Here is a 26,800-nt window from a genome sequence, read left to right as displayed (position 1 = left end):
AAATCTAACAACAAAATATTAGTACATAAAACGATTTAATGTCTGATTTACATGATACAAAATTACAAATAATACATGTACATGTACTATGATCGAGAAAAAATGCACCCTCAGTGATCTAATGCGTATGATTAGCCACAACTTGTGGATCACAGACAAAAGTATAAAATAAAAATCGATAAAAAATCAAATACAATATATATCATGTCTTGAAAATTTATGGGATGCATTACCATTGCAATGATGACATGTATAAGAAAACAATCAGAAAGTGATCAAATGTATGGGATAGTTATCAAAATCTCAGTTACTATTCTCTTCCTTGTACAATAACAATTAACCGTGCTTACCAATCTGATGGACACTAAAATTGTTTATCATTCGGTTTATAATTAATGTTACATGTACATACATTTAGATATTTGATTATTTCAACATGTTATAATAATATATCTTGAGGATTTACATATAAACTTCTTCAAGTTTAGAACGTTTTAGAGTAGTTTGCCAACACATGCAACATATTGAAAGAAATTATCAAACTGGTATACTCTTGTTCTAATTCAAAGTTAAAAATAAATTCAATATCAAAAATAAATTGCAATGATAATCTACAATGGATACATGATGAAATAAATATGATTTATCTACATGTAAATCTTGCTGTAAATACATTATGCACCAGAACAAAAAATAATAATATATGCTTCATGTAAACCGGTTTAAAACATGTGGAGGCATGGACATTCAAACATTGCTTGTAACGGCTGATTGATGTATAATAACTTCATAACCTCGTCTCTTTTGCGTTTTTCCCTCATTAAGAGTCCTACAGAGACCGTAGAGTGTAACAACTATTACCTGAAAATAAAAATTTACATGATGTTCATATATTCCTTTGAATTTTGTTTTAAATACTCGTTAGGTAACTAAACAGAAATTTAAAAAGAGGCCTTGGGGACACACTGCTGTAATGTTTTAACTTTTAAGTGTATTTCAATTCATCAGTCTGGATAATTGACTCTGACAAGAGAAACATTAACTCCACACAGACTCCGATTAAATGGACATTGTTTATAATTGTTAAGGTCATGTATGCCAATTATTCTTCAGTGCTGTTAACCCAGAGCCTGGGTATTGTTTAAGTATCATTAATAGATTTGTAGTGCAAGCAATCACACGTGTTGTTTTTCCTTGTGTGAAACAAGAAACATTATAACTGCTCACCTGAACATTGCTCAGATACGTTACTGGAGCATTAATATCTGCTCAACAATTAGGCAGGCCCTGCTGTTTGATTATTACATGTCTCCAGGCCCAAGGATTATGAAACATCTTAAGCTTAAGTCAAAATTTGAACATTGCAATGAAATGATTGAGAAATCAATCATTCCAAAAGAAAATTGTCATTCAATATTTTTTTTAAGTCTTAGTTTGGTACATGATCCTGGGGCCAGGTGCTTGAATATTCACCAACTGTAATTATTATACTCCTTTTGGAAAGTTTCTATGAAATCTTACAGCAATCTTAAATCTTTTGATTTCTACTGTACCCCAACTCTACGAGTATACACCAGTATACCAGCGAATCAGAATTTAGTTTAAGTAATATAATTTATATATACATCATATCCATGTTCATAAAGTGATGAAAAAGTGTATCTCAATGCAAGTGATAATGGAGTATTGCAACATGAATATGGGAAGTTGAGAGTGGAAAAGCTGAAATCATCTCGTTTGTCATAAAGTTGAGCTGTGAGTTAGCAATTAATGTCTATGTTTAATAAAATATTCAAATATGGAAATCCAAAATTCCTTTTACCAAAAGATACTTTGTGCCAAGTTTGATTTACATTGGTCCATTAGTTCTGGAGAAGAAGATGAAAATGTGAAAATTTTACAACAATCACATCAACAACAAATTTTTGATCAGAAAAGCTCACTCAAGCTTCAATATTTCTAAATGAATAGCCCTGAAATACATGTACATAACATGATTAACATGATTACTGAACTATACATTCAATACATGCTGGTATTTGCTGACTTCCTCATGAAGGGTACATGTAAATTATTTCAGACTTACTGAGGTTGCTATGAATCCTGAAGCACCTGTTGCAGACCAGTTAAAACCAAATTTGTCCACAAGCACACCTCCAACAGTGGGACCTAAGAATGCTCTGAAAATAGATTGTTCAATACTACTGACACTTAGTAAACAAAACGTAACACAGAATAAAACGCGCAGAAAATATACTGAAGCTGCAAGTACCCAAGAGAGAAGCAGAAGTTAAAGAAGCCGGAAACAATCCCATTCGTGTCCATGTTCTCTTCCATTCCAAGTTCTCTGTCAACAACAAATGTGTGATTGGAATCATGTTGCATGATGTTACATTCAGAGAATGATACAGCACTCGTATATTACATTCGGATAATGATATTTTGTATATTACATTCAGAGAATGATAGAGTACTTGTTTATTACATTCAGAGAATAATACAGCACTTGTATATTGCATTAAGAAAATGATACAGTACTTGCATATTGCATTGCCTTACTTTGCTGAATCTAACAGGCCTCGGAAAGTTGGGATAAGTGCACATCCTAAACCCAGTCCCATCAGTGCCAAAGACAAAATGACAGACCAGAGTTCACTATTTAGGAAAATCAAAGAAATTTCACATGAAATATCGTACACTGCTATGTAGAGAGTTAAAGAATGAAATATAATAAGTGTGAAGTGGAAATTAAGACTAGGGTATCAAGCAATAATATTCTCAAAAGACTTTGAAAATGAAAAGATATCTTGGATCACAGTTGCAAAATTTAGGGATATGTTTCTGGGTAAAGAAAGAAGACTGTTATCTAGTCTGACAATGCAGATATTATCTTCACCTTGAAATCAAAATAGAGGCATGACAAAGACATACTTACAATGGTAAGTGAGGAATCAGAGGTGTGGGCCCCATCAATAAGTAACCAATCGCTGCTACTACACCTCCAACTGCCATCATGATCTTCACACAACCCTGAACAGAGACAGATATCATGCTACATAGCTCTACACAACCCTGAACAGAGACAGATATCATGCTACATAGCTTTACACAACCCTGAACAGAGACAGATATCATGCTACATAGCTTTACACAACCCTGAACAGAGACAGATATTATGCTACATAGCTCTACACAACCCTGAACAGAGACAAATACTGTTGTACATTATTCTATACAACCCTGAACAGAGACAGATATCATGCTACATAGCTCTACACAACCCTGAACAGAGACAGATATCATGCTACATAGCTCTACACAACCCTGAACAGAGACAGATATCATGCTACATAGCTTTACACAACCCTGAACAGAGACAGATATTATGCTACATAGCTCTACACAACCCTGAACAGAGACAAATACTGTTGTACATTACTCTATACAACCCTGAACAGAGACAGATATTGTGCTGTATAGTGCAGTATAACTAAATATATCGGGGATTTTCAGAAACAGGCTATAACTTAAAATTACCTGTGTGTTTTAATACTAAGCAGGAGTCAGATTACTGACCCTGTGATCAATAGAAGAGTACTGGTCATCCGAGTATCCCAGACACCCTGCAATCAGTTGTGACACGGATGCCGGCAAGGTTAAAGTTTTCAAAAAGTAGGTCAAACTCCAAGGTCCAGATCACAGGGTCAAAAATGTTAGTACCCACGGAAAGGTCTTGTCACAAGGAATACTCATGTGAAATATCAAAGTTCTAGCACTTACTGTTCAAAAGCTATTAGCAAGGTTAAAGTTTTCAAAATGTAGGTCAAACTCCCAGGTCATGGTCACAGGGTAAAAAATTGTTGGTACCCACGGAAAGGTCTTGTCACAAGAAATGTCCATGTGAAATATCCAAGCTCTAGCACTTACTGTTCAAAAGTTATCACCAAGGTTAAAATTTTCAAAGAGTAGGTCAAACGTCAAGGTCACAGGGTTAAAAATGTTGGTACCCACGGAAAGGTCTTGTCACAAGGAATACCCATGTGAAATATCAAAGCTCTAGCACTTACTGTTCAAAAGTTATTAGCAAGGTTAAAGTTTCAGATAGAATGACAGAATGATGAAATTACAGACAGGACAAAAACAATATGCCCCCCCCCCCCCCCCCCCCCCCCCCATCTTCGAGCTCAGGGGCATAAAAATGAATAAAACGGTCGCACGAAAACTGCGAGAAAATTTTGACGTCGCAGGTTGCGCCGTTGAGCACAACCTCATTACAAAATAATTAATTTTCTCAAAAGTAAAGTACAAAGTTGAAATTTTGGGTATTGGTCAACAATGGTATTTTTAATAATATATAGCAGTTTTATATGAAATTAAATCGATACTTTAAAAGTTATAAGTCCATTCCATGGAATTTGGGACAACCCTCGTATATGTGAGAATCACAGGTCTTGCAGATATAACGGTTACCTTAAAAACGGAGGTACAGCGTCGCACCAGGTGTTGGCACGTAAAAGAACACTCACTGCTACAGCCCTAAGCAATTAGGTCTAAATTTCAGGTACTTCACCTACAGCTGGTGACATCTTAATAGTAGTAAAAAATTCTTGACAAGACATGAAACAAAAAACCAACCCACCTTTTTGTCAACAATATATCCATACAAAGGAGCGGTGAAACAGTACATTCCGCCTGCTATCAGAAACATCAGTCCTATCAATGCTGTTTTTCCTTTCAACTAGAACATACAATAAAGTCATAAACAAATGGATTGAGGAATATGGCATATATAAAAAATATGTATATATACAATCTCATCATGGAAATGAATTCTAACCTCTGGTAGTTTATCAACATGTAAAGCTAAAGTTGGATCAAGAAAGCCTAGAGAAAAACTCCCAGATATTAAGCATAAGGCAATGGACCATGTAAATGGACTCCTGAGCAGGGAAAGTATGGATTTGGACCTTGTTCTAGGAGAATCTGAAAGTACACTACAATTTTATTCACAATAGTCTTATGTTGATGAACGTTGCTTACTGACTGGTAGTCCAGAAAGCTGTCAACATTTCATTGGTGAACATTATCATATGTTTGAATAATTCCCAGATTTCTTATTGGCTAAGATTAAAAAAACTAGTAAAAATAGGACATTATGTTAACATCCATATGCCTTCGAGGTGAACACAACATTTGATTTTTCCAACGTCAGACCAAAATTAATTTGGGAATTTCTAAATTGATACGATTGGCTTATATTTCCATGGCATCCAAAAAAACTCTTGTCTCTAATCAATTTCCAATAGGTATTGCAATACAGATGTAAAGAAAGATGGTTGATCAAGTCATTTGCTAAGGTCAAGCTGCCAGTCTTGACATTTTTTTTAAATTATTCAATAATATAATAAATGAAAACTTGCATCTCTAATCACTTTCCACTAAGTCTTGCACACTAGCTGGAATCAAAGATGGCTGACCAGCTATCATTCCGTAGTTTCCAGTAGCCAATTTGATATTTTAGATTATTCAATCATATAATAAACCAATTATTGACATTTTTCAGTCAATACAATACTTTACCTACCCTCCAAGTACAACATTTACCAAGCCAGAGAACTCGGTGAATATTGTACTTTGAGGGTTAATAGCTAAAGCATCATATTAATTGAGAAAATGTCATTAATTGTACAATATAACTAATACCAATTAGAGGTTAGTAATAAATCTTCACTCAAAGATTATTCATAAAGAAACCATGACAGGCAGGAACGTACATCTAAGTTTGTGGTTGTGAGACATTTGTAAAAATATCTGCTACAAATTTGTGGAGCAGAAATAGAACTTTTAATTAACAAAAAGTCCACAAAGTAAAACGTTCTGCATTTTTATGTCAGGTTTTAAACGAATTATTCAAGAATTCCAGGCAACGAAATTAAGGGGAAATACTCGCTAAATGCGAGTTAAAAATTGAATTTGCGAGTAAAAAATCACAAGTGATCGCAACTTTTTGCGAGTGCAAAAAAACCCGGTCTTTTTCCCGGATTTCCTTGGTTTATTGGCTGTACTTTGAAGTTTACAATAATTTTGTCTTGTGCATAGAAATGCTTTACAGAATGAATATACAAGTATTGAAAAAGTAAACGTGGATCGAATAAATAACTAAGGCCAAGGTCATCTCAGTCAGTGAAGTCGAAGATGGCCTACTTCAAACACACTTCGGACGTCTCAGAGACGTCTGATTTAAATAGAAAGCATATTGATCTCGTCCGTGTCTACATGTCGAAACAACACATGACAGTGTGTTACCGTTTCACGCGGTGTCCTTCTGTAATCTATAGTCAAACACTTCGAGTTCGCGAGGTTTTCTTTTCAACTAGAATTTTTTTTGGTGAAATTTCCAAAAGTTTTGAACATATAGTTTGAATTGGTGCAAACAGTCTTCAAGATTTCAATCCACATGATGCTGTAAATAGGTGGTAGATCTCTGGACAGCGAGTACGCCACACAAGTGTACCCTATGACCCGCACCATGTATTTTGTCTGATAATTCATTGAATTTTAAATGAAAGAATTCGCAATCTTATTTTTATTATTGCCCTTTAAAGGAGATTTTAAAAGATTTTCCCAAAATGTTGATAAAGAGACATGATTGTTTTCTTAAATTCATGTAAAACAGTAATCGATTGAAAAATGCTAGTAAAAGCTCAATTTTGCTAGTTGGAAAATAATCCACTAGCTAAAATTTGCTAGTGGTGAAAAAAGTTAATTTCGATCCCTGGAATTCCAAGTCATAGAAATATGAAATCAGTTCTACGCATTCTTTATGCTATCAAAGTGGGGATCCGGGTCAATATAGGTCCTCAGTACCCCTTGCTTGTCGTAAGAGGCAACTAAATGGGGCGGTCCTTCTGATGAGACAGCAAAAACTGGGCCCCCTGTCACAACAGGTGTGGCACAATAAAGATCCCTCCCTCCTCAAAGACTGTAAGCCCTGAGCATAGGCCTAAATTTTGCAGCCATTCATCGGCAATGGTGACGTCTCCATATGAGTGAAAAATTCTCGAGCAGGACATTAAACAATATTCAACCAACCAACTCCACAAAGTAGGGTATCTCCTTGCAATGTAGGTGATAAGTAAATGTACGATCCTGTAGTGACCTTGACCTTAGGATCCCAATATCAATAGGATTCTTTCTCTTTTGATAACAAAGCTACAATGTGAAGTAGTCTCAAGGTGATCATCTGCAGAAGGTAACCTTTAACCTGCAAATGTTCCCTGGTTCCTAAAAAGTTTTGGTCACATAATTATATCTATATTTCCAATGTTTTTGCCTTTGAATCTATTCTTTAGGTATACATCTACATTTAACAGACAAATTTCTGTATTCTTTATTTAGAATAAAACCTGAGTAAAGAAAATACATATACTATACAACAATTTAAAGAGAGAAGACAAAGTCACTCGGAATTTAAACATAAGAGATCCACGGGTCACATTGCTCACCTGAGGCATTATATTTGTACAGAGATAAAATTCACCAGGTTTGGACACAAACTTTTTAACCTTTCAGCAATTATTCACAGTAACACCATGCTTAGTAGACACTGGAATCCATACTTTATGAGGTAATTGACCATTGGTTGCGTTTTATTGGGTCTTCGGTTGAATATTTTTTAAAAGATTATTTGTAAAACATAAAAATCCTATTGTATACTTGCCCTGGCTCCTGGAAGTTTTATTTAAGTTAAAGTTGTACTACATGACAATGCTTGCATTTCAATTCAAATATCATCGAAGAAAATCTAATCAAACCTGAATCTTCACTATATGAGTATACATGTATATTGATTTGACAAACAGTGTCCTTATTTTCTAAAGAAGATTAAATTTCAAAGATTTCAACAGAAAGAAGCTATTACAAAAGTTTTGGTATTTACTGGACAAACAATCCTACAAAATCTTATTGAATGAACCAAACCTATCTTATTTCTGACATACTCTCCATCCACCCACTCAACCCTTCCCCCAATGCTTTTGTCAAGTTTGATAAAACTTTGCAGTTCCTCTTGAAATTCAAAAATAAAATGAATGTTAAACATGGGCCCATGGACTGCTCATACAAAGAGGAGGCTGATTAACTTCAAGAATTCTAATACCAAAGGTGACCAACAATATACAAGACAATACAATAAAGCATGTACACTGTATGCATCAGACACTTCCCTTTTGTTTTGACCAACTGTGATTAACTTGTAACTGTTGGGATGTGTGTCAAAAGATTCTCACAGTAATCTAAAAACCTTTACTGTAAGCCCTCTCCGACCCTATGAGTCATTCTTCATACAGTTCTGTATCTATACTTTCTATAAATATATAAACCGGTCGTGGTAGTTCATTGGTGGCGCATTCACTTCGTAACTGTGAGGTCGTGAATTCGAGCCTCACTCCTGCCGTGGCCACATTAAACTGAAGAAGTAAACATAGGTAGTCATTGCTCCTTCACCAAAAACTCGTGACTTAAAAGTAAAAATCTCAAGGGTCTTTCAGATATGACCTTATTCATGGAGGTCCCCTGTCATGCCAGGCAATGGTATATGAAAGAAATAGGAGCGCTCACCATTATGGCTGTACGGGCTAAGCATAGGTCTAAATTTGTGGCACTTCACCTATAACTGGTGATGTCTCAATATGAGTAAAAAATCCTCGACAAGACATATAAAACAAATCTATAAATATACAATATCATTTTACCAAGTTGTATGCCCATCTTTGAAGATTCTTATGGCATTTCCATTTAAACCAATACTTTCTTTAGCTTTTCTTGTGAAGATTTTTTTTCCCACTTATTATCTCCCCTTGGAAAGAAATATGACCTTTCAATTGAGCAAACTTTAAATTTCCTTTACCCGAAGATGCTTCGTACCAAAAGAGCTGAAATACACCTGTAGTTCCTCAGAAGTTGTAACAGCAACAGATGACAGACTTGATTAAGAAGAGGGGGGGTGGCGGTGTGTGTGTGTGTGTGTGTGGGAGGGGGGGGGTCAAACTCACAGTAACCTTTGGCTCAGTTAAGATAAGTCAATGATGACCATGTGACAGATGTACAGCAAATTGATCCGAAAAGCTCACTTACACCTGTATGTCAGGTGAGCTGACATATTATACAAATGAACTTACCATCAATATGTCCTATCATGAAATAGCCAGCTACTCCATTAAGTACTGTTATAGAGCCAACCACAAAGAAGGGTAACCCAAATCCACCTAACTGAAAAGTAACCACATGATTTACAAGTATAAAGTCCCATTTCTTCTTCCTCTCTTATAGGCATTATCCTATTATTTACTTCGCGAATCAAATAAGTTAGACGTTGTTGACGTTAACGTCAATTTCATCTCTGTGCATGTTTATTACAATCCTAAATATTTTATAGGGATTGTGGCCCTCTTTTACCTCTGATATACTTAATGTTATACTTAATGTACCTCACTTATTATATTACTTTTACATTTTATATCCATCTTAAGTACTTGCCTTTATTCCGTAAATATATATACACAATATGGGAAAACAGCAATGTTATTCGTATATAATTTGTAAAGCTGGGTTTTAGGTAAACCCTTTATCATAACTTTTTTTATTAAATTCGCCTAAATGCTTGGTATGAATATATACAGAATAAAGTAATTTTTACTAATATCAGCGATTTATTCCGTTAAAGTTATTCAATACAATTAAACATGGATGTACTTAATTTCATGTAGAAGTAAAATACGCACTTGATGCGCGGATCAAGACCAATTTTATTTTATATTGAATTCGCCTAAATCCTTGATATGAATATACGGAATAAAGTAACATTTACATAATATAGCACTGATTTATTCCGTAAAAGTTATTCAATATGATAAAACACGGATGCACTTAATTTCATGTGGAAGTAAAACATGCACTTTAGTATGAATAGTGCTTGTGTATATACGGAATAAATGTAAGTTAATATTATGGAACTTCCATTGGTATTTTTCTTCATCTTTCTTGTACTCTCCCTTTAAATCAGAGTTGTGAAGGAACTAAATTCCAAGGTTTTGAGTACATTTAAAGAACTTGCCTCGCTATTTACTCCTGTTATTTGCTTTGCGAAGCAAACTAATTCCGAGGTTTTGAGTAGATTTAAAGAATGTGCGTCGCCATTTACTCCTGTTATTTGCTTTGCTTTGTACAAAAACGTGCTATTTTCTTGATTTCTTCTCTTTTTTTAACTTGTTCCCCCAAAAAATACCAAGCCCCATTTTTATATGTTTCTCCCCCAAAGAAACCCTTCTACAGGGAAATCTTCCCCTTGAAGTGTTATTTAGAATGAAATGACTCAGTATATATATACTCCTGTTATTTGCTTTGCGAAGCAAATAAATTCCGAGGTTTTGAGTACATTTAAAGAACTTGCATCGCTATTTACTCCTGTTATTTGCTTCGCTTTGTACAAAAACGTGCTATTTCTTGATTTCTTCTCTTTTTTAACTTGTTCCCCCCCCCAAAAAAAAATACCAAGCCCCATTTTTATATGTTTCTCCCCCAAAGAAACCCTTTTCCGGGGAAATCTTCCCCTTAAAGTGTTATTTAGAATGAAATGACTCAGTATATATATACTCCTGTTATTTGCTTTGCGAAGCAAATAAATTCCGAGGTTTTGAGTACATTTAAAGAACTTGCATCGCTATTTACTCCTGTTATTTGCTTCGCTTTGTACAAAAACGTGCTATTTCTTGATTTCTTCTCTTTTTTAACTTGTTCCCCCCCCCCCCCCAAAAATACCAAGCCCCATTTTTATATGTTTCTCCCCCAAAGAAACCCTTTTCCGGGGAAATCTTCCCCTTAAAGTGTTATTTAGAATGAAATGACTCAGTATATATATATACTCCTGTTATTTGCTTCGCGAAGCAAATAAATTCCAAGGTATTGAGTAGATTTAAAGAACTTGCATCGTTATTTACTCCTGTTATTTGCTTCGCCTCTGTATTTGTTATGATTGTTTTGTATGGAATAAATCAATATAATTCTCCCAGACCCAAAATGAAAGGAGTCAAAATAAGTGAAATTATAGTCAGAAAGTATAATAGTGGTCGTAAACATGTACAGAGATGAAATTGACGTTAACGTCAACAATGTAAAACTTATTTGATTCGCGAAGTAAATAACAGGATAATGCCCTCTTATATATATTAGGCAAGGAACAATGTTATAAAGATTTGAACACTTCTAGGGAAACTGTGCAAAGTCTCCATTGGCAAGTTGGCATCTACCATCTCTTTACTGTTCAGGAAAATCAGATAATTAAAATAGATTAGACCAACATCTGTAGATTTTAAATCTCCCTTTATCACAGGTCACTGTCAGTTGAGAAGTTAAGTTTTGAAAAAAAATTCCTCAAGTAAAAAATAAATTTCCTTACGGAAAAGTAAATTTGACCTGTCCTAACTAACAGAATTAACCCCTGCAGGGCTTATCCATATATGGGCATATTTGAAATGTATAACTCATGACCAAGCAGAAATACATGAGGATAAACATTATTCATGTTTCACCTGATACACAAAATTCCTTTATCAATTGATATTTATCAATAATCATGGTGTAATAAAGAGTGTGGGAATTTTCAGGGAAGTCCATGCTCTAGTCTCTTAAAAAATATCAGAACAAAATCATGTCCACTGACAGACATGATGATTGTTGTTACAAAGTCTAAAACAAAATGACTAGCTAAGTACATAAAGTTGAAAAAAACACCTACAAAGTGAAGAAAAATTGTCCAATCCTGATGAAAATATCAGTGTACAAATTTTCAACAACAAAAAAATCATATGCGAGTCTCTCAGAACATGTCCAGACAAAATCATGTCTACTGAAAGATGGACATGCTGATTCCAATATCATATACACCCTCCCCCTTTAAACTTTGCCAAGGGTAGAAAAAGAATTCTAATTTTCTTCCCATTTCATTTCAAGGAGACCTGATACACTAACCAAAATGTTTTTTGGGTTTTTTTGTGATAAACTCATGCCTCAGACAAGTCACTGAAGTGATAATGAAATGATACAACCAAAACAAAGATAGCTAGGATATCAATGCAGCTAGCTTTTGGAAGAATAAACCCTGTATTTCTCACCTACCAGTGAGAGTCACCTGTGATAATGGTTTAAAGTTTGTAAATGACAGTCCATTAGACTGCACCTCTTCATTTCCTAGTTATTAACAACAATTAACAAACAACTTGGACCAATGCATCTCATGGGTTCTGATAATAGTGCGAAGGGATCCTCGGTGTGGGGAAAAAACATAACAGTCAGTGGAAGCCCATATGTCTGAATGTTCAACCACAAAATACCCTAACATAAAACTGATGTTAATCATGAGATTCAAACTCCGAGCGCAGCAATGAGAACTGAATGCATTATTCAAACTCCGAGCACAGCAATGAGAACTGAATGCATTCAGCACTACAATATTCAAACACCCAATGTACACGTACGTATATGAAATTTGAAAGTAAATGCATCGGTAGGTAGTAGCTAACATTTTGATCAGTTTCAACACACACTAATGGACGAAGATTATCAGGCAGAACCTACATATGATAAAACAAACAACATTGTGTATTCCATTCCCTCAGGCCTGAGTGTTTTGCAATATTTTTCAAATTTTTACATCTTTTATGTTTTCAAATAGCCCAGTCTGAATATAATTCTGAAGATGTTACTCTGGAAGAACTTCTTTCAATATTGTGCTAAACATACAATTTGCATACTACCTGATAGAGAGCACCACCCAGTTACCTGATAAAGAGCACTGCCCAGTTACCTGATAAAGAGCACCACCCAATTACCTGATAGAGAGCACCACCCAATTACCTGATAAAGAGCACCGCCCAGTTACCTGATAAAGACTATTGCCCAGTTACCTGATAGAAATCATTGCCCAGTTACTTGAAAACGAGCACTACCCAGTTACCTGATAAAGAGCACCGCCAACAGCCGGTCCAGCTATGAGACCCAGTCCACTGAATGTCTCTAACACACCCTAAATAGAAATAATGAAGACCACATCAAGTGAAGACATAACAGGTTATGAATATTCACTAAGTTTATACATCTACATGTGCTTACAAATATTCATACTTACAAACATGGTTGCAACATTATTGGGAAACACACAGGCAATAATGGCAAAACTGGCAGTTACAAACATTGAACATCCAATAGCTTCAACTGTTCGACACAGAAAACACATGACAATGTATGTGGTCCCATCCGGACTTCTGTCCAACACTCTGAAATAAATGGAAAGTACATGTAACATGTCAATATATACTACAACAATGTCAACATGTCAATATTAAAGAAGAGTGTAAAAATGACAAATATACCTGTACAATCAGGTCTAATTAGAATATCATAAACAAATTAACTGAACAACATTAACATGGTAATTAAGGTAACCAATTAGTCTAAACATGACAAACATACCCAAACAATATGGCACATATCCCTCCAATCATGGTTCCTGAGAGAAACATGAACTTTGATCCTATTTTTGTTATCTGTTGAAAATAATTATCATACTGAATTCACTGCAACATATACCATGTTTAGTGCTTTAATTCTGAGTGTAAACACATACATAGATTTAAGAAATATCTTTCAATTTTTGAAAGTATATGAGATTGATATATACAGAGTTATTTTCGTCCCATGTTATTTTCGCCCTGTGTTATTTTCGCTCTGTGTTTTTTCGCCTTTCTACACTTGCAGACAGTTTCACCCCATTTTAAATTTGCCCAAACACAATTGTGTTAAAAGAAAGATAAGTCAGAGAGAAAACAGTTTTACCCAGTCTTAATTTTGCTCAATGACAACAAGAGCAAAAGGGGTGAAAATGAAATGGGGGGGGGGGGGGAGAGAGGATATTTCCCTGCATTAGGGCTGAAATGATATGCTCCTTCACGAAATGATACATTGTGCAATACTTATGTCACGATTCAATACTTTCAATACAATACAGTTTACAGAAGAAACCAATAATGACATTGAAGAAAAATTTTATTACCAAGATTCACATTATCTCAATCATAATTTAAAAAGCAAAATGTTTCCAAATTGCCAAACGGTAAGATGCCTGTTGGCTCTGTAGTTTAAACTGTTAAAAGTTTATCATCATTTTTGTAAGACTCCAGGCAAACAAAAGTCTGAACGTTATTCGACATTATTTAGGTGAAATAATAAGTACATGAAGGCCGAGTCTATAATGTGTTTTACTGAACCAGAATGTAATGAACATATCATGTACCTTAGTTGTGCACTTTATATTGAAATTTATGAAATAAATTCTCTTAACCCTAGAAATGATACATGTTTTATAATCTTGGAGCACTTTGGCATGGTTACTATCTAGTAGGCATGTTAGTACAATCACTTCTTAATAGGTATGTTAGTTAGCACGACGGGACTGTCACTAGTTAGTTAGCATGACGGGACTGTCACTAGTTAGTTAGCATGACAGGACTGTCACTAGTTAGTTAGCATGACGGGACTGTCACTAGTTAGTTAGCATGACGGGACTGTCACTAGTTAGTTAGCATGACGGGACTGTCACTAGTTAGTTAGCATGACGGGACTGTCACTAGTTAGTTAGCATGACCGGGACTGTCACTAGTTAGTTAGCACGACGGGACTGTCACTAGTTAGTTAGCATGACGGGACTGCCACTAGTTAGTTAGCATGATGGGACTGCCACTAGTTAGTTAGCATGACGGGACTGCCACTAGTTAGTTAGCATGACTGGACTGTCACTAACTAGTAGTTAGTTAGCATGACCGGACTGTCACTAGTTAGTTAGCATGACTGGACTGTCACTAACTAGTAGTTAGTTAGCATGACGGGACTGTCACTAGTTAGTTAGCATGACGGGACTGCCACTAGTTAGTTAGCATGACGGGACTGCCACTAGTTAGTTAGTATGACGGGACTGTCACTAGTTAGTTAGCATGACGGGACTGTCACTAGTTAGTTAGCATGACGGGACTGTCACTAGTTAGTTAGCACGACGGGACTGTCACTAGTTAGTTAGCACGACGGGACTGTCACTAGTTAGTTAGCATGACGGGACTGCCACTAGTTAGTTAGCATGACGGGACTGCCACTAGTTAGTTAGCATGACGGGACTGCCACTAGTTAGTTAGCATGACTGGACTGTCACTAACTAGTAGTTAGTTAGCATGACCGGACTGTCACTAGTTAGTTAGCATGACGGGACTGCCACTAGTTAGTTAGCATGACGGGACTGCCACTAGTTAGTTAGCATGACTGGACTGTCACTAACTAGTAGTTAGTTAGCATGACCGGACTGTCACTAGTTAGTTAGCATGACTGGACCATCACTAGTTAGTTAGCATGACTGGACCATCACTAGTTAGTAAGCATGACTGGACTGTCACTAGTTAGTTAGCATGACAGGACTGTCACTAGTTAGTTAGCATGACAGGACTGTCACTATAGCATGACGGGACTGTCACTAGTTAGTAAGCATGACAGGACTGTCACTAGTTAGTTAGCATGACAGGACTGTCACTAGTTAGTTAGCATGACTGGACTGTCACTAGTTAGTTAGCATGACGGGACCATCACTAGTTAGTTAGCATGACGGGACCATCACTAGTTAGTTAGCATGACGGGACCATCACTAGTTAGTTAGCATGACGGGACTGCCACTAGTTAGTTAGCATGACGGGACTGTCACTAGTTAGTTAGCATGATGGGACTGCCACTAGTTAGTTAGCATGACGGGACTGCCACTAGTTAGTTAGCATGACGGGACTGCCACTAGTTAGTTAGCATGACTGGACTGTTACTAGTTAGTTAGCATGACAGGACTGCCACTAGGCAATGAATTTAACATTGAATCGAGCAATATCAATATTTCCATGAATCGTTTCAGCCCTACCCTGTATACAGTATCGTGAGGCTCTTCACACCAGCATACTGACTGGAGCATGTTAGCAACCATATACTTTGAAACAATTGAAAGACATTTCTAATATTTACATTTTAACAAATTTTAATTGCATTTTAACAAAAAAGCTGTGTTGTGCTCTTTATGTCCAGTGTGTTGATGTGCAGCAATTAGACTATATCGAAAAGTGAAAGTTTGTCAGACTTAAGTTTCAGTTAGCAGGAATGTTCATGAAGGGAAAAATGAAGTGAAAATAAATATATGTATATATACATATTAGTGATGGGCAATCGGACCGAAAACCATAATCGATTATCGGTAATAATCGGACACATATAATCGATTATAATCGGAATTGCCGTGTTTTTCTAAACTTTCCCCCCTCATAATAGATAACGAATCATTAAACATGTATGGAAACAACATTTGAATTCTTCTTTGTTTCTTTTGTTCACATGTAAATAAATCAGAATTTCAATATATCAAGTAATTTATTTACAATCACAATGTCAATGTCTCAAAGATATCAGAGTTCACAACCAAGACAAAATAAAATTTTCCATTTGACTAGAAATACTCTAATGTCTCTAAATAAAAAAAATGATATTGACTGACTAGAAATGAATATGCAATGTCAAAATTACAGAACAGTAACAACTGTAACAATAACAAAAAGTAAGTATTCTAACTAGAACGGTATCAGAAATGAAAATAAATTTCAATCCGACAATCACCAATACTCAATGTTTCTGTTGAGAAACACAAGGAGGTCAATGTTGTTTGGACTTAACCTACATCTTTTTTTGTTGACAAGGTTACCACATAAACTGAAAACCCTCTCTGAGGAAACAGATGAGGCGGGTATCGCTAAATATTTCCTTGCAGTGTTTCCAAGTCTAGGATAAAATTGTTTGTGACATTTCCACCACTCAAGAACAGTTAGATTCTGGTCTTTTTCTAAGATCTTGCATCCCAAGTACCTCTGAAGTTCATTTTCAATGGCCATTTCAGGATTTGGCTGAGTTTCTCCAATGCAGACTATATCAGATAACCAGTCCTCTGTATCTGCTGACTTTATCTTCTTGAGTTGAGGCTCCTCTGTTTCTATATTCTCCGAAGAGTCCACTTCAGCAATGGGTTTGGCAAGTTCTGGTCCTAGTACTGGTAGAGTTGGCCGTGAAGGTTCTGCAATAGGTTCATCCTCATTGTCTTCCATCTTAATCTTGATAGGAATTCCAGTCTTATATGCATTTTGTACTTCCTCTCGTAGATACTTGTAAGCCTGTTCTCTCAATTCTGGGGCAAAGTTCAAATCTTTAGTAAATGGGTTCATAAGACACCCCATTAATGTGGTTTTCTCAGTGATTGCCCTTTTATTCAGCTCAACATGCATTTTCTCCTTCATTCTTCTGATTATTGGTTCATCATCCTCTTTGGGACCAATGATTTTCAAAAGTTTCATTACTATTGGTAAAACTTTGTGCATAGTGGGTGTCTTGTCAGCACATATAATTGTAGATATAGATATATATATATATATATATATATATATATATGAAGGTGTAGTGATGGTGTCAATATGCCTTCTAGATAGAGACAGTGTCTAAACATGACTACTACCAGTAACTAGTTACAGTCCCATCATGCTCACTAACATGCCTATTATCTAGAGACAGTCCCGTCATGCCCACTAACATATCTACTATCTAATAATGACAGTCCCGTCATGCCCACTAACATGTCTACTATCTAATAATGACAGTCCCGTCATGCCCACTAACATATCTACCATCTAGTGATGGTCCTGTACGTCATGCCCACTAACATATCTACCATCTAATGATGGTCCTGTACGTCATGCCCACTAACATGTCTACTACCTAGAGACAGTCCCGTCATGCTAACTAACTAGTGGCAGTCCTGTCATGCTAACTAACTAGTGACAGTCCCGTCATGCTTACTAACTAGTGACAGTCCCGTCATGCTAACTAACTAGTGATGGTCCCGTCATGCTAACTAACTAGTGGCAGTCCTGTCATGCTAACTAACTAGTGACAGTCCCGTCATGCTAACTAACTAGTGGCAGTCCTGTCATGCTAACTAACTAGTGACAGTCCTGTCATGCTAACTAACTAGTGACAGTCCCATCATGCTAACTAACTAGTGACAGTCCAGTCATGCTTACTAACTAGTGACGGTCCAGTCATGCTTACTAACTAGTGGCAGTCCCATCATGCTAACTAACTAGTTATGGTCCCATCATGCTAACTAACTAGTGATGGTCCCGTCATGCTAACTAACTAGTGACAGTCCCGTCATGCTAACTAACTAGTGACAGTCCCGTCGTGCTAACTAACATACCTATTAAGAAGTGATTGTGCTAACATGCCTACTAGATAGTAACCATGCCAAAGTGCTCCAAGATTATAAAACATGTATCATTTCTAGGGTTAAGAGAATTTATTTCATAAATTTCAATATAAAGTGCACCACTAAGGTACATGATATGCCCATGTGGAACAACAGGTAGATGATGCGTATTTATGTTTGCTAGGCCTTACAGTGCAAAATATAATATAAACACAATTTTGATATATATACATGTACTTATCATATACTTGTTAACGATTACGCCGATTCTGCATTGTGCGATATGGATGACATCACAAATCCTATATCAACGACCGGTCTAAAACCCCATATCACATATCATACAGGCGTGCAAATATGCATATCAATCCGAAAATTATGTATTTCCTTATATAACAATCAACATATCAAAGCTGTAACCATGGTAAATCAATGTATCAAAGTTTTTACTGTAGTAAATCAATGAATGAGAGTTTTTGTCATAGTTAATTATAATTAATATATCAAGGTTTATACCATACTTAATTAATGTACCAACGTTTATACCATACTTAATTAATGTATCAAAGATTTACCATAATAGTAAATCAAATCGAAACTACAATAGCAAATCATTGTATCAAGGTTTTCACCATAGTGAAACAATGTGCTAAATATTGGTGTATCTTTTAAATGCAAAAAAGTAACCTACATGTGATAAAAAGTAACCTACCTGTGATAAAAAGTAACTTACATGTGATAAAAAGTAACCTACCTGTGATTAAAAGTAACCTACATGTGATAAAAAGTAACCTACCTGTGATAAAAAGTAACCTACCTGTGATTAAAAGTAACCTACATGTGATAAAAAGTAACCTACCTGTGATAAAAAGTAACCTACATGTGATAAAAAGTAACCTACATGTGATAAAAAGTAACCTAAAAGTAACCTACATGTGATAAAAAGTAACCTACCTGTGATAAAAAGTAACCTACCTGTGATTAAAAGTAACCTACATGTGATAAAAAGTAACCTACATGTGATAAAAAGTAACCTAAAAGTAACCTACATGTGATAAAAAGTAACCTACCTGTGATAAAAAGTAACCTACCTGTGATTAAAAGTAACCTACATGTGATAAAAAGTAACCTACCTGTGATAAAAAGTAACCTACCTGTGATTAAAAGTAACCTACATGTGATAAAAAGTAACCTACCTGTGATAAAAAGTAACCTACATGTGATAAAAAGTAACCTACATGTGATAAAAAGTAACCTAAAAGTAACCTACATGTGATTAAAAGTAACCTACCTGTGATAAAAAGTAACCTACATGTGATAAAAAGTAACCTAAAAGTAACCTACATGTGATAAAAAGTAACCTAAAAGTAACCTACCTGTGATTAAAAGTAACCTACCTGTGATAAAAAGTAACCTACCTGTGATAAAAAGTAACCTAAATGTGATAAAAAGTAACCTAAAAGTAACCTACATGTGATAAAAAGTAACCTACATGTGATAAAAAGTAACCTACATGTGATAAAAAGAAAACCATTTTGTAAGATCATGCAGCTTCCAGACTCGGTATCAAATGAAAAAAAACCCATTATAAATAATATATCGTTCAAAAACAATATTTAAGCATGAAAAATGCAGTATATAATAAACAGAATATTACATGCCGAAATGCATAGCAGCCCTCTATGGAGCACCAAATTAACATAAACTCAAATAATTGAAGATAACTTCAATTATTTGAAGATATCATCAATTCATTTGATGCGCACAACAATTGAATTAAAGATCTCTTCAAATAATTAATGATATCTTCAATTCTGAATTATTGCGCGCATTAATTGAATTGATGATAGCATTAATTCTTCAACTGAATTGAGGCGCGCTTTAATTGAATTCATGATCTCTTCAAATGAATTAATGATATCAACAATTGAATTGATGCGCTTCAATTCAATTGAAGAGAGCAATAATTGATATAATGCATGCATTAAATCAATTTATGAGAGCAACAATTGAATTGATGAGCGCATTAATTCATTTGAAGAGAGCAATAATTGATTTAATGCGCGCATTAATTCAATTATTGCTCTCTTCAATTGAATTAATGATATCTTTAATTCATTTGAAGAGAGCAATAATTCTTTTAGAGAGAGCATAAAAGACCATAGTGACATATTTTTCGGTCACAACACACGTACCTTATAAGCAAAATGCATCAATGACGAAAGCTTAAAGCAAAAAGACTGACAGGCAAATGGAGAGAGAGAAAGAACAAGATAAAATACTTGCAAATACTTGCATAATTTCCTAATATATATATACAGTATAATCTGTCTAAACCGGCTATGTGTGGTTCCAAAGAAATTGGCCAGTTTGCACAGAGTCCAGAGTGCAGAATGTTGACAAGAATGAGAGTTGCTTCCCTTGTATTCACTATCTATGCATACGTGTGTAATGATTGCTAACGTTTTAATATACATTTATCACAAAAGAATTCAAAATGTAAAAATATATATGTCAGTGTTTTATTGTCGTGCTCATTTGAAAAAGTTTCAATTTTTATTAAACAGTTTAAAATCTGGGAATTATTCGTGCAATTTTCTGTTGGTAAATTGTCAATTTCGTCTACATCATCGCCACTATCAAGTGCTACATTATGTACGTTCGTCAAGTTTGTGTTGTGTTCGTTTAAAATTTGTCTTTCCCATCTTTCATTGTAAATGTATCGTTTTCAACTGTCTCAATCTGTGAAACGGACACTAACGTAATGCCGAGTGATCGACCGGACATGGTGAGTTGTGCTAACTAACTGCATATCATCACTGTCTGACTAGCCGTAAAGCTCCGAGAAGTCCACGAGGGGAAACCCTGCTTTTGGAAAACATAACGGGGTTGTTGCCGATTTTGTTTCATTCCAAGAATGTATCGAATTCATCGATTAATTGAACTTTGTCTTTTAATGTCAGTTCTCGTCTCTGTCGTTAGGGGGAGGGCGCCATTACCTCGTGCGTGGTGTTGTCATAATTGAAAAGTGCACCCCCTAAAAATCAGGTTTTATTTTAAACTGATTGCGACCCATCGCCAGTTGCACTCTTTTACTTACCTGAGGCTTCCCTTGAGACACCCTTTGTGTACACCGCGTGTGATCGACCGAATACCGACAGGTTGGTCATCGTGGGGTGGCTGGTTTAAATGCGATAATTAGAGCTAATTACGAGCAGTTGGGACCTTGTGTACACCGAATACAATTGACCGCAACAATTAGGGTGGTGTATCATCGAGGGGCCGGTTTACACAGGATAATTAAAGTTAATTAATAGCAGTTGGGACTGTGTAAGCCGGCCGATATACAGAATATGCAGTATCCGGAGTACAGGGAATTATTAATAAAGGATTTGTTAAAGAAATGTTAGGGACTATATTTTGTGGCCGGAATTGACAGAGCGCCGGGAGTACTCAGAGGCCGGTTTGGACAAATTATACTGTATATATATATAATTTTAACAAAAAAGACCATAGTGACATATTTTTGGGTTACAACACACCTTATGACCAAAATGCATCAATGACAAAAGCTTAAAGCGAAAAGACAGACAGGCAAATGGAGAGAAAGAGAGAGAGAGAGAGGGGGAGAGGGGGAGAGAGAGAGAGATAAAATACTTACATAATTTCCTAATATTGGTGATGACAAGAAAATGACAAACTCAAACACTCCAAATATCATTCCTACTGTAGTTTGGGATACTCCCTTCTTTCCTGCCTAAATAAGCAAAATAGAAAATAAATAGTTACAATGTTTAAAGCATTGGGTTTTTTTTTCAACACACTTCTTCAGAATATCACTATATACATAAATTTCACACATGCATGTACATGAAACTTTTTAAAGCCAGGATCTAGAAAACTGAAAGATCCTGACAGATAATCCATATCATTCATCAACATTATTTCAAATATCATTTGAAATATATGTTATACATTAATGAATTTGTAGTGCAATTTTATGCAACAAAGTTTAAAATAGATCTATTGAATTATCTAGTCATACCTATTCATAAGTATCATTGTTAAAAAGGGTCTTTCTGAGCACAGCTGTCAAAGCATCTTAAGCTCTCTAATGTCTTCAGACTATATTTACCTCTGCTGGGAAGAATGGAGCTAAAAGTGAGAAGCATGTCACACTGAAAAAGTTCACTGATGCCATGGATACAAGCAGAAGTATATTCTGTTTTGAAAGTTTGGAAAATGACAGTTCCTCGTCCTCCTTCCTATTGATACTGTTGCTTTCACTGTCATTACTAGACCCCGCGGTGTTTGATGGACCCTGCTTCACTAGGGGCTCTCGTTCACTGTCTTCCATGCCTAAGGGACAATTAATATATATGTATTTGCTGTAAGAAAATTGCTGTAAAATGTCAAATAAAATGAGGCATTTCCATCAAAAACAAAGTTCAGTCCTCAAAAACATGTGGCTTTAAGTTTTGCACCAATACATACATGAATGAAAATAGTTTATTATGTACTGTGAACAGCCTCTGTTAACTTTTGGTAAAAAATTAAATTATTCTTCAAATTTGATATCAGATCCTTAATTGCTACAGAAAGATTTGTCAGTAGTAGTAGTTATTATACCTCAGAATGTTTTTGCTATATAAATGTTAAGTGAATAAATTTGCTATTTCTTCTGGATAACGCTGGCCGTGAAATAGTTTCTGAACTATCTGCCCTAAGGAAATAGTCTCGAAACTATTTACCAGATGCTATATTTTCCCGCGTTTTCTTTTCTGTTATGTCAAAGTCCAATAACTCTAATTAGTTAACTTCACTTTGGTATGTCTAACACAAGTAAAGTCTACTTTGGTATAATAAAACACTTATTTACTGGCTATACATGAGGACAATAACAATTTTAGTTTATTGTCCCCCTCTACAGCAACTCGGGAAATAGTTGCTGTCTTGGGGGACAATAAATTTGATATTGTCCTCAGAGCCAGTAAATAGGTGTATAGTATGTAACGGTAACAGGGAGTATAATTCTTACTTGTAAATTAGCAGCATTGCAATGTCATATTAAAAAAGATCATAAAACTAAATGTGAAGATGTCCTTAACACAGGTCTCCATACAGCAGTCAAATTAAAATTAAACTCTTCACTAGCATGACATGGTGAAGCGACAATTAAACTAAAAGAACTAGTGAACAAGACGACAGCCTAAACAGCTTTAGTCAGGTTCAGTCCAAAGACTATTTCTACCTACGAAGCTATTAATAGCTACCTAGGTATTTAAACCTACTTAAAGTAGCTACTTCTACCTACTTTTACCTGTTTTTAAATATATAGATAAATAATAATTAAGGTGCATCTTTTAAACAGGTCAGTCGTTTTATGTATCTTGTTGTGCATGTGCACAACTAAATTAGGAGTGTAAATTTGAATACTTTACGAGAATGGAGAATGTAGAGGAAATGCATGAAAAATCGTCCCAAAAACCTTTAACAGGTTGGGAACATTTAAATTCCTCTATAGCGAGATATCCTTACTATAACACGATTATCCCTCTTTAGTGAGAGAGTAAACATTACCATAAACAGGTCAATCTGATTAAAATAAGATCTTTGATCCGCTCCGTTATTGTTATGTCGCTACACAACTCTTCGGATCAAGTTACTGTAGTAATGATAAATTTATTATATACCCCCTTCTGCATTTTAAACCACATTTATAATGCCTCGTTCACACGAAGAATTTAATTCGCATTAAACGTAAGTTAATGCGAATTAAATCTGAACCTCGTTCACACGGAGATTTTAATGCGCATTAGTTTACTTCGAATTAAAATTGACGTCGCGATTTAATGCGAATTAAATTTACTTCGCATTAGCTCCGTGTGAACGCTAAGCGAAGCTAATTCGAATTAAATGTAGACGCATGCGTAATGGCCAATTTGGGTCACATGCATCATACCCATGGTCAGCTATATATATTAATGTTAATTTTGTACGAAAAACTAAGCAAAATGATAATAATCACTAAATTAAACATGTACAAACAGCATGTCATTAGATAACGTCAGACGTAAATCTGTGCTCTGCATAGGCATACTGAGTAATACATGTGGAAGGAATTGTTTTTAAATACGACAACAATGTTTTAAAATAGTGATAATATGATTTTCTTTTTTACATTTTTTAAAACATATGCCGCTCATTGTTAATTTTTATACCATATGACGTCACAGTAGACTTATAATACGTATTAGTAAAAAATTACGTCATAACAGTAGTCAGCGGAATGGTGAAAAAGACGTTCCGAAGTTTTAAAATTGGGCCCATGAAGAAAGATTGAATGCTGGTTGTCGGAGGAAATAACAAGTAATTTCTTGGGAACATATAAATAAACACTACAAAAAACTCCTTATGTGTAGATCAAAATTATGTATGTAGACCTAAATTGTAAACATGTAGTACATTACATGTAGGCCTATATAGCGTTTTGAACAAAGAATTCTGTAAAGATCTACACAATATTCATTAAAATATCTATAAAAATAATTTTCAATAACATAGTCTATTCTTTAATTTATTTTGCGCACCCTTTAATAGAGATGCATACGAATTTAATGCGCATTAGTTTACTTCGCATTAAATATTACCGTCGTGTGAACGCTATTTAATTCGAATTAATTTAATGCGCATTATTTTACTTCGCATCAAATTTGATGCAAAGTAAAATTTAATGCGCATCCGTGTGAACGAGGCATAAGATGATAAATGTAATCCAAATTATCAAAAACACAGACATACCATGAAATTATGTTTTGTGTACTTAGTTTTGTTTTGTGACGCGGTCAATATTTTCCACAAATAATGTTGCGTTGATGCATTGTGACGTCATTGTAACGGTATGATGCCATCAGTTTCAGAGGATACTGATATGGAATCAGAAAAACACAGTGTGGTGGTCCGGTATCACACGATGTGAAATCCACAGTATCAAAGAACGATACATTGATGGGTATATAATAAAGCTCTGTCCTCGTGCTAACTTTGGGTTGTTTTTTGGTCCTGTTTTGAATATAGATACTAATGCCAATACTTTTTAGCTTCGCCCTCAAACACGGTCACGCCGTAAAACATATTATTTATCTAAATTATGTGTAGTTTCATTGTTGTGTCACATATATCAGTCGTAATCACAGAAAAATGTGTATATTTTCTCGCTACCCATTTCACCAACCTGAAATAAACAATCGTTGATATTTTCACAGTGAGGCAAAATTATGCCGTACTTTTTGTAGCGAAGATCCAATGTATCATCCAGATTGGGATTCAGAAGTTTCACATCAAACGCAAATAAAGTAACGAAAAAAACTAAAATATTCGGATTACGAAGGTGACCCGGCTCGGCCCGGCCCGGTTTTTACTACCCATTTTACCAACTATATAAAATAAACGTGACAAGACTTACCTGAATCAGGTGCGTACTTTAATCTATTAAGCACATCTCAATTTCTCTAGACTTATAATAGTAAGATGTTGCATAAAATTAGCATTGCTGCATTGCATAAGACGGTAAAGACCATCTTGCATCCTTTTATGCAATCCTTCTGGTTATCGAACTGGAAATGGACTTCGGTTGATAAAAATGTAAAGGAAAACAGACAATGGTGTCATTCCCGGAATAGTTCATTCCTGAAACGTATATACAACGAAGGCCGTACAGTATGTAACTAAGGCAGGGGCGGATCCAGGAATTGTGGTTACGGGGGGCGCCACTTTATGAGGCAGTGGGTCCAGGGCGAAGCCCTGGTGGGAGTCCAGGGGGCTTCGCCCCCGGATTTACAGATTTAATGGGGCTTGAAATATTTCTCTTATTAAGTCATTTGTACTATTTTCTATCATTTTAATAAGGTGAAATTAATACAATGACCCAAATTTTAAGGGGTTTTTGGAAAAAAATTTGTTCTCCCAATAAGGTAATTCAAGAAATCAAAGGATTTTGTCATTTATTTCTCCGGGAGTGGAAGAAATTATTGCTTCTTTTATCGTTTAGTACATTTTCCGAAACAAGATACCGCGATTTACCTTAAATTTGAAAATTTTAGGGGGGGGGGGGGGGGGGGGCTCCCCTCTAAATCCGCCACTGAACTAGAGTCCAACATTTAGTGAGGCTAGAGTTATAGGGACTGCCTTGGTCCCCAGCAGATCCCTGGAAGCCTCTGAGTTTTGACAAAAAAGTAAGGACAGAATTTGTGCATGGTCGGCTGCATTTGGATTCATTTGAACTGTAGCTGACCAGTGTTTGTAATGAAAATAATAATCTGTAAATCCTAAAATATTTTCCTCTCATACATTTTCCTGGATGTTAATCTTTTGATTTCAAACAAACAAACTGCCACCTAAACCAAAAAGCTTCACTGAGGA

General features: G+C 35.5%; 1 protein-coding gene across 3 annotated transcripts; it reads right to left on the bottom strand.

Annotated features, from left to right (window-relative positions):
* Nucleotides 1-18: 18 nt before the first annotated feature.
* LOC125650841 (MFS-type transporter SLC18B1-like) lies at nucleotides 19-26,025 on the bottom strand. 3 transcript variants are annotated; one of them, XM_048879387.2, is made up of 14 exons: nucleotides 25,845-26,025; nucleotides 22,515-22,738; nucleotides 22,041-22,136; nucleotides 13,528-13,601; nucleotides 13,184-13,331; nucleotides 13,013-13,081; nucleotides 9,180-9,270; nucleotides 4,838-4,983; nucleotides 4,640-4,738; nucleotides 2,936-3,030; nucleotides 2,560-2,655; nucleotides 2,273-2,347; nucleotides 2,087-2,180; nucleotides 19-861 (listed from the first exon to the last, which is right to left on the bottom strand). In XM_048879387.2, the coding sequence occupies exons 2-14, from the start codon at nucleotides 22,734-22,736 to the stop codon at nucleotides 748-750; spliced, it is 1,419 nt and encodes a 472-aa protein (XP_048735344.2). In that variant the 5' UTR covers nucleotides 22,737-22,738; nucleotides 25,845-26,025; the 3' UTR covers nucleotides 19-747. The 3 variants fall into 3 exon arrangements, with proteins under 3 accessions (XP_048735344.2, XP_048735346.2, XP_048735347.2); XM_048879389.2 differs by lacking the exons at nucleotides 2,273-2,347; nucleotides 2,560-2,655 and having other exon boundaries at nucleotides 25,845-25,990; XM_048879390.2 differs by lacking the exons at nucleotides 22,041-22,136; nucleotides 22,515-22,738; nucleotides 25,845-26,025 and adding an exon at nucleotides 16,001-17,746.
* Between the last annotated feature and the right edge of the window lie 775 nt (nucleotides 26,026-26,800).

Source organism: Ostrea edulis, chromosome 5, assembly GCF_947568905.1.
Source record: "Ostrea edulis chromosome 5, xbOstEdul1.1, whole genome shotgun sequence".
Classification (NCBI taxonomy): Eukaryota; Metazoa; Mollusca; class Bivalvia; order Ostreida; family Ostreidae; genus Ostrea; species Ostrea edulis.
The sequence above is the reverse complement of the archived record's forward strand: the minus strand, read 5'-3'. Positions and strand labels throughout refer to the sequence as shown.